We start from the raw sequence: 13,959 nt of genomic DNA on the forward strand, positions 1-13,959 counted from the left end.
TGGACAGGCCATGGGATATTATTCATCCATAAAAAGGAAGGAAATTATGGCACACGCTACATGGATGAACCCTGAAGACATTACACTAAGTGAAATAAGCCAGGCACGAAAGGACAGATGCTGTGTGATTCTAGTTATAGGAGGTTCCTCGAGTCAGTCAAATTCCCAGGGGCAGAAAGTAGAATGGGGCTGGCTGTGGGGACAGGGGGATGGGGAGCTGCTGGCTGCTGGGGACAGAAACGTTCTGGAGATGGTCGTGCGATTGGCCACACAACACTGTCAATGTACTTGTGTAATGTCTGTTTTATCACAATTTTAAAAAAGGGGATTCCAAGGGCAGGGGCAACTGGAGTTTCATCTGGTTCCCATACAGTTGGGAGTGTCCCTTACTTTCTGTCTTCCACGCAAGTGAGCAGTCAATCCCACTTGTGAGCAAGGTGGCCCTCATCCTGCAGGGGCTGGCTCTTTGTCTGGGCGCCGGCCACTCTCCTGCACGACTAAGAAATAGCTGGACCCTCGGGCTGCCCCACACAGCCCAGCCCAACTCAGAGGAGCTCTACAGCGTCTTAGAGCTTCCCAGGGGACTCTCCAGAGAGGGGCTCAGGCACACAGATCTAGAAGGGGCCTGGAGACAAACTGGCCCAGGCACCCCCATTCTGGAGCAACTGGAGTTGTTAGGTGACTCAAGGCGCAGGGACTCCCCAACTGGCCTCACACGCTCTCCCTTCAGCCGGCCATGGCTGGCCACGGTCAAGGAGCTATGTCTGGCTTTCCAACTTCATACGTCCTAGGGACATGGATGCGTCAGCAAAAGAAAGATTTGGGGAAACACTTCTTTCTCTCTGTCTTCTTTCTTCTGCAGGCCCCAGCGCCATGGCATATTCTCAAAGTCATCAAGCTGGGAGCTGGGAACAGGCTCACCTTCAGGGCCATGCATCCCCACCTCCAAACTGCATCCTCCCTCTCCCACACTGGAACCTCCCCGCACGAGAACACTCTGAAGGCTTCCTCAGCTTCTCGGACAATCCCATGTGCTCTGAGAGCACAGAGCCAAAGCCAGCAGTGTCACAAGGCCACGGGAGGGGGGTGGCTTTAGAAGCCCCGCTCATGTGCTCTAATTACAGGCCGCTCCTGGGCTGCCCGGGCCGCGGGTGCCCTGGCTGCAGGAACCCCCTCTCCCACCACGCGCCAGCTTCAGCTCGGCTGCAGCTCCCCGCAGTGCAGCACATTCAGTGCCACGGGGGATTCAGATGATTCAGCGGCGGAGAGCGGCGCGGGGGGGCCTGGACCCAGGGCCCAGCACGGCCTGCACTGCCTGCGGGAAGGAGTGCAGTCCCTCTTGGCTCCCTCTCCCTGAAGACCCCACCTGTGCCCTCAGCTTTGCAAGCCGGGTGGTGCCGGAGCCTCTTCACCAGCCCACACATGGCCTCTTGTCACAGTGCCACCTGCCCGGCCAACCCCACCCCACGCCCTGCCCGGGAGCCAGCTGGTGACACTGAAACGTGTCTCGGTCGGTTGTCAGGTAACTCTGAGTCTTCTCAAGTGTGTGTCCTCTTGCTGTCACAAAGGCTCAGGGGTGGGGACATTTGGTTTCCTCCCACTCCTCAATGGCCTGGCAAAGTACGCCATCCTCAGAGACTCCCGGATGGATGCTGCCGACGTGGGGATGCGCTGGTGGGCACATTTGGGCCCCACGGCCGGGGCTTCAACTTGGAAAATTCTGGAAAGAGCTTTCGGAGAAGCAGTACAGCTTAGGGGCTAGGAGGTCTGGCATCAGACTTGGGCCCAAATCCTGGATCTGCCCCTTCCTACTGCGAGAACCGCTTCTGTGCCTCAGTTTCCCCAGTTAGATGGAAAGCACAAATGAGTCTGCACATGGAAAGCACTTAGAACAGTGCCTGCCACACATCAAGGCCCGATGATTCACTGCCATTATTATTCATTCTAACCATTTCCCAGCAGAGCCCTAGCTGCTGCCTTCTCTCTGTTCTGTGAACAGAGCTTTATGCTTCCACGTACCCCATTTGTGAAACCCCCCTCCGCACGTCAAAATTCATCATCCATCTGCATTTCTTGAGATGGCCTTTATTATCCCAGAAGGAGAAAGTGAGGCCTGGAGCAGTAAGCATGCTTCCTGAGGCACACACAGTGAAGGCTCGTGGCTTGGGTTCCCAGGCCCGGTAATGGGCTCACTTAAGGGCCTGGGTCCCCTGAGCAGCACGCCCCCTCCCCACTCCACCTGGGCCAAAGGAGGATGCTCAAACTACTGGGATTGCCAAACCGGGGTCTTGCTCAGAAGTAAACTGGGAAATGAAAACAAACAAGAAGTGGGTTGGTTCCTCCCCCTCCGCCTGCCACTCTCCATGGCGGAAAGGCAGCCAGAAGAAACCTGTCATAGGAGGCTCTCCCGCCCCCTCACATGGGCCCCTCGGCATGATCCCCCCTCCCCCCCCCGCCACCAGCCCCCCCCCTTTAGGAAGGACCAGGCCAACTCCTGCCAGCAGGTGCCAGGGCCCGGTTGCTTAGTGACCCAGTCCTGCCTGCCCTCATCCTCCAGGGCAAACAGCTGAGCAATCACAGATGGGATGGAGGGAGCTGCTCTATGTTTGGAAAGTTGTCCTTGCATTTTCTGCTCACTCAGTGAGATTTTTCTTTTCAGAGTTACTGGAAAAATCCATTGATTCCACATCCAGAATCTTAGCAAGCTTCCCTTTAGAACAGTCCGGAGATCAGCTTCCACACCCTGTGTGTGCTGAGGAGCTTGTGCCTGCGCCCTCTGGGGAGCCCCAGCACCTCTTAGGGCTCCCTGTTTGGAGGGACGCTCCAAGCCCACTCACTCCTCCTTTATCAAACATGCATCAAGCACCTACCACGTGCAGAGGACACAACGATGACCAAGATGTGGCCCCTGGTCCAGAGAATTACAGCCCATCAAAATGAGGGACAGGAAAGATAGGCTGGCATTTGGGGTGCACAGAGAAGTGAGCGCAAGTGGAAATGGTCTCCAGACACCCCAGACCCACCAGCTTCCACACCCTCCTCAGGAACCCACACTTTCCCTGCCGTGTGTGACTGTGGAGATCAGCCAGGCCTCCTGCCTCTCCGCGTGTTCCTGCCAACACAGGACCTGCCTCCAGCTCCCCGAGGCAAGGCCAGTGCCCTGCAGACCCAGCTCCTGCCTGCCATCCGCATCACGGCACGGGGGGACCATCCAACACCACTCTCCACACCGGGGAACAGCCAGGTGATGAGAAGGACGATGAGGGGCTCACCAACTGGAGGCTGATGCAACGGTAATAGAGTGTGACAGCCCGGATTTCCCCAGACCAGAGCAGGAAAAAGCGACCTGGATTGCAGCACCAGGGAACCGGCTGAACGAGAGCCCCCGCTTCCTAGGGCAGGTCAGCAGAGTTTGAGGGGGGAGGCTGGAGCTCCTTTGGAGCTTTTCAAACTTGACTCTGGCCTCAGCCAAGGTGCCATGTGTGTAGTGGAAAGAACATGTGTTTTGGAGTCGGACACACGTGGAGTGGGGGCCTCGCCCTTGGCTAACCCTCTTCCTTTGGCACAGGACCTCACTGAATGCACCAATCTTTTGGCTTGAGAGCAACGGCGATTCTGCCTGTGTGGTCTCGTCAGAAGCACTCAGCGCTGGGCTGCTGCCTCCCCACGCTCGCGGCGCCCCACGGAGCAGGGATCCAACCAGCTGGACTCACGCCGCATGGCGCCCCGGACAAGGAAGGCCTGCGCACCGGGCTGGAGGAGGATGGAGGTAATGAATACAGCTGCCCCTCCCCTGCCTGGGATGGATCTCATGCGGGCCCGCCTGGAAACAGGGAAAGGGCCGGCCGCACGGACCCCTCCAGTCTCCTCCAGCTCCAGGAGTCTCCGCCTTTCCGAGTTAATTTCCTGCGCCCCTCCCGGGACTGGGGCAGCCCGGTCAGTATCGCCGGCTGCCGGCCTGCCCCCAGCACCCCCGCAGGCTAGTCAGGCCCAACCCCTTGATTCTGGGAGCCAGCCCTCCAGCTGCCTGTCTCGGGATCTGCGGCGACGTCCTAAGAAAGCCACGTGGCTGCAGCGTCTTCCTCCCGGATGTCCCTCTGCCCAGCCGCCCGCATCCAAATACTTCATGGCTGGGGAGGGGAGCAACGAGGGTCTGTTGCCCAACACGGCTGGGGCGGAGTTGTATCTATCCGTCCTCCTCACCCCGAGCGCTCAGTGCTACAAGAAAGTTAAAAACACGACGGTTTGCTTGAGGCCAGGTACTGCAGGGTTTGGGATGCTCTATAAGGAACAGGAACCAAGGATGGGCTTCGCTCGGGAAGCGGAGGGGAGGCTCTGAGGGCTTTGCGATACCGGAATGATAGGCCCCTGGCAGTCATGAGCAGGGTGCACAAAAGGTGAAGAAACAGGATGGAAGCCAGTTGGGTGACTTCCTAGAGTATATAGGTGAGAGATGATGAACACCCAACAGAGGGCGGGGCGGGGCGGGGGGAGCAGCAGAAAGGAGAGCCTGGCATCCGCAGCACAAGAGACAGAACCCACAGAGACAGGCTGGGTGAAGGGAGGAGGGGGAGACCCCTGAGGCTTCAAAGGTCGGGGACTAGAGGGGTGGGGCAGAAACACAGTGAGAAATCAGTTATGGGCCGAACTATGAGTTGGTTCTGGACATGTTAAGTTTTAGCCATCTCAGGGGCATGCAAGACCTCCAATAGGCTACAGAAAATTTTGTTCTAGAGCCAGGAAGAGAGGTAGGATGGGGGCCATAGGCTGGAAAGTGTTAAGCTAAGCTAAGTGGGGTGGGGGTAGGAGAAGAGGAGAGAGGGGACGTCAGGACAGCACCGTGGATAGAAGCCACAGGCCCTGTGATTCAAGGTTTTCTGCCACTACAGCTCCCTTCTTCCTCCTGGCCCTAGAAATTCAGTGCTCCTGATTCTTGGCAAATTTATCTGGTCCTCTTGTCCCCCAGGGAACATGCCAGGCCAGGCCTGGGTCCCCATGCTCTTTTATGGGTAGATTGAACCATCTAGAAGAGGAAACTGAGGCTCTGGAGGAGGACAGATCTGGGTCCTCCATACAGAAGGATCCCAAAGCCAGAAAGTGCACAGGTGTGGATTACCTGGAGAGTCGGAAGTGGAAGAGAGAAGGGAATCCAGGCTCCTGGGCACCCAGGATGAGCCCAGTGGGGCCACCCTTTCTAGCTCATGGGCTGGGAGCTGGATCCAGAGTCCAACCTGGCATTTTGAACTAAGAGCTGGAATTCAGCCTTTGCTTCTAGTGTGGGATCTTTCTTCCTTTCTCCTTAAACTCCTTGGGTGGATGGACGTTGTATGTGCCCCAAACTGGAACTGGAACTGCTTTATAGGGTAAAGCCAGCTAAGTCAGGATAAATGGTCTAACATGGTGAAGCAGGAAGGGGTGGGCCGGAGGGGAGGCATCTGGAACGCAGAGGTGAGGATGTCTTGAGTAAGTCACAAATAGTCCTAGAGGAGGGGACACGTGCCAGCCAGGCAGGTCCTCTTCCTGACCCCTCCCTGCGGAAGTCCTTACAGCTTAGAGCCCGGTAGGCAATACCTAAACTCCCCACCGGCTCCGTGAAAAGGTGGTGAGAAGGATCTGCTCCCGTGCAGAGGAGGGACCCTCGGGGAAGAAAATCAAGACAGGCTCCTTTCACAGGGTTCTTGCTGAAAGGACGACGGAGACCCCAGGCTGGAGAGATGAAGTGACTTGGCCATGGCTCCTCAGTTCACAGCTGGAGCTGCCGTGACCAGCCAGGACTCGACTCATGGTTCGGATGCTTCCACACCATGTGCCGCTCACCATGGCGAAGGGCCGCCACTCCGACAGCCTCGCTCAGCAGGTCATGGTGAGGGTAATGGGGACCCAGGGGCCCTGAGTCCTCGGTTCTGTCTCTACTTAGCTGTGTGACCCTCTGGAATCTGTGATAAATGCCATCTCGTATTTTAATTGAAGTTATTAAGTATTTCCTAAACAGGTAATTCCCTGACTTCAGTAAATAGGATCATCACCTGGATTAAAGCAGATTCAAGGGTCCTACCTCCAAAGGTTCAGGACCCAGTAAGTCTGAGGCGGGGGTCCCTGAGTCTCCATTTTCAAAAATGATCCTGAGAGTGCTTCCCAGGGAGGAGCCGGACCTCCCTGGGGCATCCCTGGTGGCTTCAGATGCTACAGAGGCACCGGATGGAGGAGAGCGTCTGTGCTCAAGGAGCTGCCAGTGTAGCTAGGGAAGACAGGACCTCATCCCAGGGGCGGCATATCCTTGGTGACAGACGAAGGAGAGGTACAGAGTTACAGCCCATCGCCAAAAAAGTATGAGCAGAGCTTCCAAAGGTGGCTGGGCAGAGAAGAGGGTAGGAGGGCTGCGTGGCCGAGCCCGCGAAATGCTCTCACCGCAACCTGCTTCCTCTGCCACCTGGGCTCACAGCTGTACTTCATCTCCCAACCGCCCTTGTGTGGCCACGTGACCCAGTTCTGGCCAATGGCGTGTGGGTGTAAAAAACACCATTTCCGGGCCTGGCCCACAAAAATCTCCCCTGTGTTAAGTGGAGTCCCCACCTGCCAGTGTAACTTGACTTAAAGGGGGAAATAACTTGCTCTTAACGTTCCATGACTGAAAAGCAGGGGCTGCTTGTTATAATCTTTAGTCCATCCCAGTGATACAGGATGCAAGAGAGAAGACATAGCAACTAAACCCAACCAGCACTTAGAAGTCTGCTTTTGAAACTAGTGCTCGGTGAAGCATTGCATCCGAAAGGGGATGTGAGCTGTGGTCTTCCAAGGTTTACCGTCTGCACAGAGAAAAGCCAACACCAGGGAGGGCCAGAGAAGGCAATGGGCAGTGAACTCCACGGGAGGGGGATACAGCCTACAGCCTAAAAGGAAGGTTATCCTGGGGCTGGGCCGGCATGAAACATCTTTTGAGGTTAGTCTTGGTCTGTGCAGGCTCCTGAGATAGCACCTAAAAACATTAAATAGTCCAACACTTCTGAAGATTCTTATGTTATCTCTACTGCTCTAATTTGGTACAAATTTCTTTTTAGTATTCTTTTCTCTTATGCTAGGAAGGGCAGGGGCTGGGGCCGTGCCTGAGGCCTGGGTATGCCTGAGGCCCGGGGAGAGACGGGTATTTCCCTGACTGGTCCCAGGGTCATCAGGGTTGGCTGACATCCCAGGCGTGCCACAGAGGTTCCGTCCAGGAAAGGGGCTGATGGCCGGACAAGTGTAGGAACAGAACCAGGGGTGGCTTCTACTCTGACCCCTGAGACCCCCTTCCTCTTTGCATCTGCCTTGAGTTTTTCAAGAGTCAACGGTTGTCTCATCAGTCTTACACAATTCACAGCTCTCACCATAGCACATACCCTCCCTGATGAATCACAGACCTGTACCTCTGAAACAAATAATACATTATATGTTAAAAAAAAAAAAAAGATAGTAGGAAGGGAAGAATGAAGGGGGGGATATCGGAGGGGGAGATGAACTATGAGAGACTATGGACTCTGAGAAACAAACTGAGGGTTCTAGAGGGGAGGGGTGTGGGGGGATGGGTTAGCCCGGTGATGGGTATTAAAGAGGGCACATTCTGCATGGAGCGCTGGTTGTTATATGCAAACAATGAATCATGGAACCCTACATCAAAAACTAACGGTGTAATGTATGGTGATTAACATAACATAATAAAATTAAATTAAAAAAAAAAGTCAATGGTGTCAGCACAGACCAGAGAACACCTGAGGGCAGGAGTTGGAGAGGGGCTGGGAGCGTGTTCCACGTGTGCGGAAGGATATTTAACCACAGATAGAGTCACCTTCTGTCCTCCGTATCCACAAAGAAAACACACACGAGGAAGAATATCCAGCAAGCGGGATTTTGGGTAGACACCAAAGACAACTTTTAAATGATTAAAGTTGTAAGATTTTGGAACTGACAGGGAACTCCCTGCTAGTTAAACGTAAGGGCCAATGTCCCCTTGACTGGTGTGCCTTATGGACTGGAGCCTGAAGTTGTTTGGGTCTTTCCATTCTGTAGAAGGCTCTGAGAAGACAAGGACCATAGTTGGTCCGGGGTCACCCACTGAGTGAAGAGGACCAAGAAGAGCACGTGACAGAAGTCCAAGAAGGGCGTTAGTCTTGGCTCCACCTGACCACACATGTGGCCTGGTGCAGCCTTCCCACCTCTTTGGACCTCAGTTTCTCCATCTGTCAAGTGAGGCACTAGACCAAACGGACCCCTTTCAGCTCTGACATTCTGCAAGAAGCAGGCATCATGTGTTCTCAGGGGGCCCACCCCGATGCTCTCTCTGGGTGGTTCCAGAGTCCTGGGGTCCTGGAGACACAAGGAGAGCTCAGAGGTCAAAACCCAAGCTGCCGCCACCTGTGGGCACTGGGGAAACTGACGGGGCAGAAGTTGGCCCCACGTCCAGGGTCCGACCCCAGACAGGAATAAAGAAGCTGATGACAGGGATGGCCAGAGGGCCTGGCTTCACTGTCACCAGCCCTGGAAATCACCACAGGCTGCCTTTCATCGGACTAACGCAGAAAAATCTCTGGGTCGGGAGGCAAGCGGTGCAGGTTCTAACCCTGGCTCCAACCTAAACTTGCGGCGTGACCTTGGACGGACCTGGTGTCCCTGCCGCCTCAGGTGAGCCACAGCACCCCACGCAGCTGCCACTTTCTGCAAGGGCCAGGGCGCGGTCCCCCTCCTCCGCTGCCGTCTCCCCACCTTCTGGTGCCTCCTTTCTGTGAGTGGGGAGGCCTGTCTCACCCCCCCCAACCTCCCACCGAAGGGGCTGGAGGGGAGACTCCTTGGAGGCGGGGCCAGTGACAGCTCCCGGGTGGTGGCACCAGGAGGAGCAGCTCGGTCCCCGCCAGGCACAGGCCGGTCCCCACCAGGCACAGGCCGGCGGCAGATACAGGTTGTTCTGATAAGGCTATTTATAGCCTCTGTCTTGATGTTGCCGGGATGGGGGCCCTAGTCTCTCAGCGACCGGGGAAACACACAAATGCCTTTCCTTGGAGACAGGAAAGAGGGATTCCCTTAGGAGCTCCGAGGTGATCTGTCTTCCGGTAGGAAGAAAGCATCATCCTTAGGGGTCCGAATGGGATCGTGATAGGGCAGAAGGTTTCTTTGAAACACCTTCCACAAGTGGCTCTGAGGGAGAGGACGGAGCTGAAGATGGGATTAAAGGCGGAACGACACTTCGAAGGACAAAAGACAGAAGCGTTCGGATGAAGCTTCGCCAGCTCCCCAGCCGAGCGGGCACACAGCCCTTCACCCCCAGACCTTGCTCCCCAGACGGGGTGGCGCTGGAAGCAAGTCTGGGCTGAGGAACGCCGCCCTTCGGCCCAGATCTTCTCATCCAGGGGCTCGGCGGAGGCCAGGCTCAGAGGGGCCATGCCCACCATCCTTTCCCTTCAGAAGCATTCATCCTTATCGCCCCGTGCAGGGTCCAAGAAATGAGTTTCTCAGAAGGGATTCCTGCCCCCTGAGGGCTTCTGTGCTGGGGCAAAATGAGGTAGGGAGACAGGCGGAGGCCTCATGGTAGGGAATGGATTCAAGAACTAGACAAAGTAAAGAAAGAGCTGATGTGGGCACCGAACCAAAGGAGTATTTTCAGGAGTGATGCTTTGGGAGGTGGGGAGGAGGACAGAAGGCTGTCTGGGCCAAGGAACAAGTACGTCACCCACCATCCCCAACCCCACCCCAGCATACTTTATTACAAGATATTTCTATCTCTCCCAAGAAATACCAGACACAGCTACCTTTTTCATTTGCCACGTAAAAGAAACCCCAGCTTTGCAGTGCCCTTTCGTCCTCCCCATTCTGCCAAAAGCCCACCTTCTGGGACCAAGGGCTCACAGCCTGGCAGTAAGCACAGCAGCTAAACTCGGTTTTCAAAACAGGAACCATTTCCTCCCCAGGCAGCAGCAAAACTCTCTAGAGCAATGGTTTTACCTCAGCTGCATATCAGAATTACCCGGGGAGCTTTTCAAAATCCTGATGCCCAGGCTGTACCCCAAGCCAATTAAGTCAGTCTCTCTACCTGTGGGCAGGTACCCACATTTGCTAAAGCTCCCCAGCTAATTCCAGTGTGCAGCTAAGGTTGAGAACCACCAGTCTAAAGACCCCAGACAGCTGGAGTGCCTGTGGGGTGGGGGGTGGGGGGCCGTCCACACAACAAAGCAGGAACCCCAAGAGACAGTAGGACACCTCCCCTCGGCAGCCATGCTGTTCTGCACGAGCCCGATCTACAGCCCTGCCTACTCCTGCCCCCAGCCCCCCAAAACGGGCCCTGCTCCCCAGCCTCATGAGGGGGTGCCCCAGATAGCAGGTGCTGGTTCCAGGGGCCCGTTTTAGTTGATTCCTTCAAACACTGATATCAAAACCTTTCTTTTGGTTCTTGGGTGTCTTCTCACAATTAAAAGGTCCAGTACATTTTCGTGATGTCGGAACCCAGGAAATGCAGGGCCTACGGGCAAGATGAATTATTCACAAAGGAGGCCCCAGAGTCAGGTCGGGGGAAGTTTTTGGTTAATCTACCCATGTAGGACTGCTAAATTAATGATGAGCCTGCACACACCTGTGAAACTTAACAGCTCACTTCTACGAGCAGTCCCTGTTAGGCAACCTCTCCAAGGACCTGGCTTGGAACCCTCTCATCTAAATAACATAACAAATAAACAGCTCTGCCACCACTCCCACCAAGGATGATCTGTAGCAACTGGGAGGGTGTGGCCCGGGGACTCAGGCATGCAGGGTGCCCAGAGTTGCTGTAGGAACCACATACAACCCCATTAGGAAACACATACAACCCCCTTTAGGTTACCCCAACCAAGTCAGTAAGTTAAAATGGTAGCAGGACAAAGACTTAGAGAAGGTTTAGTTTGCTTCTAAAAACACCCTGCACTTCTGCAAAGTCGCTAAGTTTTAAGATGGTTTCGGGCCACTCACAATGCGGAAGTTTCAACCTATGCATGTTTATCCTCCTGGGTGCCATCCACTTTCCACCCAGAGCTTCAAAGCTCAGGCCGGGGGAGTGACACAGAGCAGTTGCCCCTTCACCCTCCCAGGCAGAGGTGAGCATGTCACCAGACCCTGAACCAAGAGCTGTCCCCAAGTCACAGAGAGCCATTTTGAAAAGGTCCAGGCCAGGAAATACTGGGAAGAGTATAAAAAAGCGAAGAGTGTTTGCTGGTGGTCCCGGAAGGGCTCCGGATCCAACCCTTGGTCCGCTCAGCCGAGGAGTTCAAGAGGGTCCCCAGGGCAACTGGCCACCCGCTCTGGTAGCACATGGCCTTGCCTGCTGACCGGGACGGAGGCTTCCCTTCTGGACCGCGGAGGTGATTTCGTCCCCACCCACCCACCCCCACCCCCCGCAGTGAAAGGCTCTTGCACTGGATCATGATGTTTACCTTGGAAGGACGTTTGCTGTGCACGTTTCTGAAGAAGGTGGTCTTGGCAGTGAAGAAGCAGTCCTCCAGTTCCTCCTCCAGGCTGCAGTACCCACTACTCATGCTGCCGTCCACCGTCATCTAGCCCGCGGCCCCGCGAGGCAGCGGGCGCGTGTGTGACCAGCCGGGCTCCCGCGGCGGCCCACGGGGGGGGCGGGCCCCGCCGGGCGCGAGCTCCCAGCCCCGCGGCGGGCTGGGGGCAGGGGAGCGCAGGGGGTCACCCGGCCAGCCGCGGCCGGCACCCGCCGCCTGGGCTCTCAGGCTGGGCCCCGAGCGGCTCGGGCCACCGCGTAACCTGCGCCTTCCCCGCGCGCCGCCCGCGCTGCAAGCTCCGCGGTGGGACGTGGGCGCCCGCCTCGCGCGCCGCGCTGCGCGGCTCACTCGGCATCTGCGGTCTGGTCCCCTCCGCCCCGCGCGCGGAACGCCATCTCGACACCTCCCCCGCCTGCCCGCGCCTTTCCTGCCCCTCGCCCTGCGCGCAGAGGAGTCGCAAGCCACTTCCTCTCGCAAGGTTCCCCAAAGCCCGGCTCGGCTGTCGCGGCGCCCCTCCCCCCGCCCGCGCCTGGCCCGCGCCTCCCTGCCTCACTGGGTGGCCCTGGATCCCAGGGACAGGTGGACCTGGGGCACCAGAGGTCAGGCTAGGGATGCGGGGAAGGAACAGACCAGGACGCACCCGAGGGAGAAAATTCCTTACGGCCTTTCTTCATCCCTCTGGAAAGAGCTCATTCTCATCACCCATGATGGCTCATGTTCACCGAGTAGAATGTGCCCTAAGGTCGTCGGCGTCTCTCCTCCCTTCCCCCCCATCCACCTCCTCATCCACTCCCACATCCCCCATTCACAAGGAGCCCGGTCAATCAGAGTGGTTGGAGAAGTAACCGGAGAAGAAGAAAATCGATATCTGGTCTGCCTGGAGAAGCAGCAAAATTTTAACTTGCAAACGCCTGAAGAAACTGCAGGGGCCCTGTGACAAGCATATGCAAATCATATGCAAAGTGATGGCAACCTGGAGCGCAAGCCTCCCCTTCCACGCGCACGCACGCAGAACTTGGCCCAAGGGAAGACTTGGGGATACCAAAGGAGCCTGCACACACCAGCCAGGTGATTTGTACTGTTTTCCTGACAGTCTGGCCAGGAGGGGGTCTTGCCAGTTCTTGTCATTCCCATCAAAGACGGCTCATGTACATGTCCCGGTCGGACTGGATGAAGGAGCATCTTCCTTGACTAGGGTTTAGCCCTCCAAGCAATTAGGGCGACACTCCCATAACTTTTCAGACCACGTTTGCACAGCAATAGCAGTTAGAGGTACCCTTGCTTGCAAAACTCCTGTGCCTGGTCATTTAACTTGCCCAGCGGCCTTGAGGTAGACCTTATTATTCCCATTTTATGCATGAGGAAACTGAGGCTCGGAGTCAGACAAGGAGGATATGTGTGCTGGGACTCAGACCCAGGCCTGTGCAACTCCAGGGCCCATGCTCTTAGCTACTGGGACCTACAGTCTTTCCGCAGAAATGGGACTGTTCTGGTGCGCACTCTGCCATCTTTCAGTATAGTGGGACCTGGAGTCCCAGGAAAGGAAAACAAAGCCTTCAGAGCCTGGCAATGCTGGGAGCACTGTGCTCACAGAGTCTGATGGCCTGTGGTCCCTGGAGTGTCCCGGAGGGTGGTCAAGAGGGGTTATCAGGACTCTCTCCAGGTAGGTTTGCATGGCTTTCCCTGCAGGTCTGAAACAATCCAGTCCTGGGGAAGCGCAAGCTGGCCAGAGGGCTAGACTCAGCCCCCAGATACCAAGCTGCCAACTCCATTTTAAGCTCCTGTTATTTTTATGAGGAACCCCCTCCTTCCCCCACCTTAGCCAAATCTGTCAGTGCTCAGGAGGGTTTCAAACTGCAGCCCAATTTGGATCCGTCCTCCCACACAGTCTTTTTCCCAGAAGCCTGTGAGCGCCTGGCAGGTACGAACACGAGACAGCCCAGAGCTGCCACCCTATCGGGCTGGCCACCCCGGGCTCAGGAGAACGGTCCACACCAGCAGCGGGATAGGAAGTGCAAGCAAGCAGCTGGGGGTGGGGGCTGGAGTGAGCTACCTGGGGAATTTCTGGGGGAAAAGCTCACATTTTATAGGGTTGAAGAACCTCTGGCTTTGTCTGGAACAATCTTTTCTTCAAATGAATATTTTAGAGGCTGGGGTTTTTTGTTTTTTGTTTTTTGTTTTTGGTGGGGGTGTCCCCAGAGACAGCGGTTCAGGCAAAGGAATCCGGTATTAACCTCTCCAGTACCTCCAAGTCCAATGCCGAATGATGAACGCTGCAGAGAGGGGGCTCTGCATGATCCTCGGGCCATCAGCAGCCTACCTGCTTTGTCCAGCCAGCAAAGAAACACACTTTGCTTTATAAAAGGAACCTCCTGGCTCCACAGGAATCCAATACTTAAGAAAAAACAGGCCCCAGGTTCTTTGTGGCCACACTGTGTCCTTGGAGTCATGCAGGGACCTC

General features: G+C 56.0%; 1 protein-coding gene across 2 annotated transcripts in view; it reads right to left on the reverse strand.

The window, feature by feature from the left end:
• Positions 1 to 13,959, reverse strand: part of RASSF5 (Ras association domain family member 5) — a 62,409-nt gene that overhangs the window by 14,798 nt on the left and 33,652 nt on the right. Inside the window, exon 1 of one of the 2 annotated variants that reach the window (XM_035010177.1) lies at positions 11,427 to 11,897. The exons of the other annotated variant lie outside the window; for it this stretch is intronic. Coding sequence (XP_034866068.1) covers positions 11,427 to 11,546 — 120 coding nt within the window. The 5' untranslated portion in view covers positions 11,547 to 11,897. Of the gene's footprint in view, positions 1 to 11,426; positions 11,898 to 13,959 lie in introns of those variants that run through there. 2 annotated transcript variants of the gene reach the window in all.

This window comes from Mirounga leonina, unplaced genomic scaffold (genome assembly GCF_011800145.1).
Source record: "Mirounga leonina isolate KUSES-001 unplaced genomic scaffold, KU_Mleo_1.0 Mir_154, whole genome shotgun sequence".
Taxonomy (NCBI): domain Eukaryota; kingdom Metazoa; phylum Chordata; class Mammalia; order Carnivora; family Phocidae; genus Mirounga; species Mirounga leonina.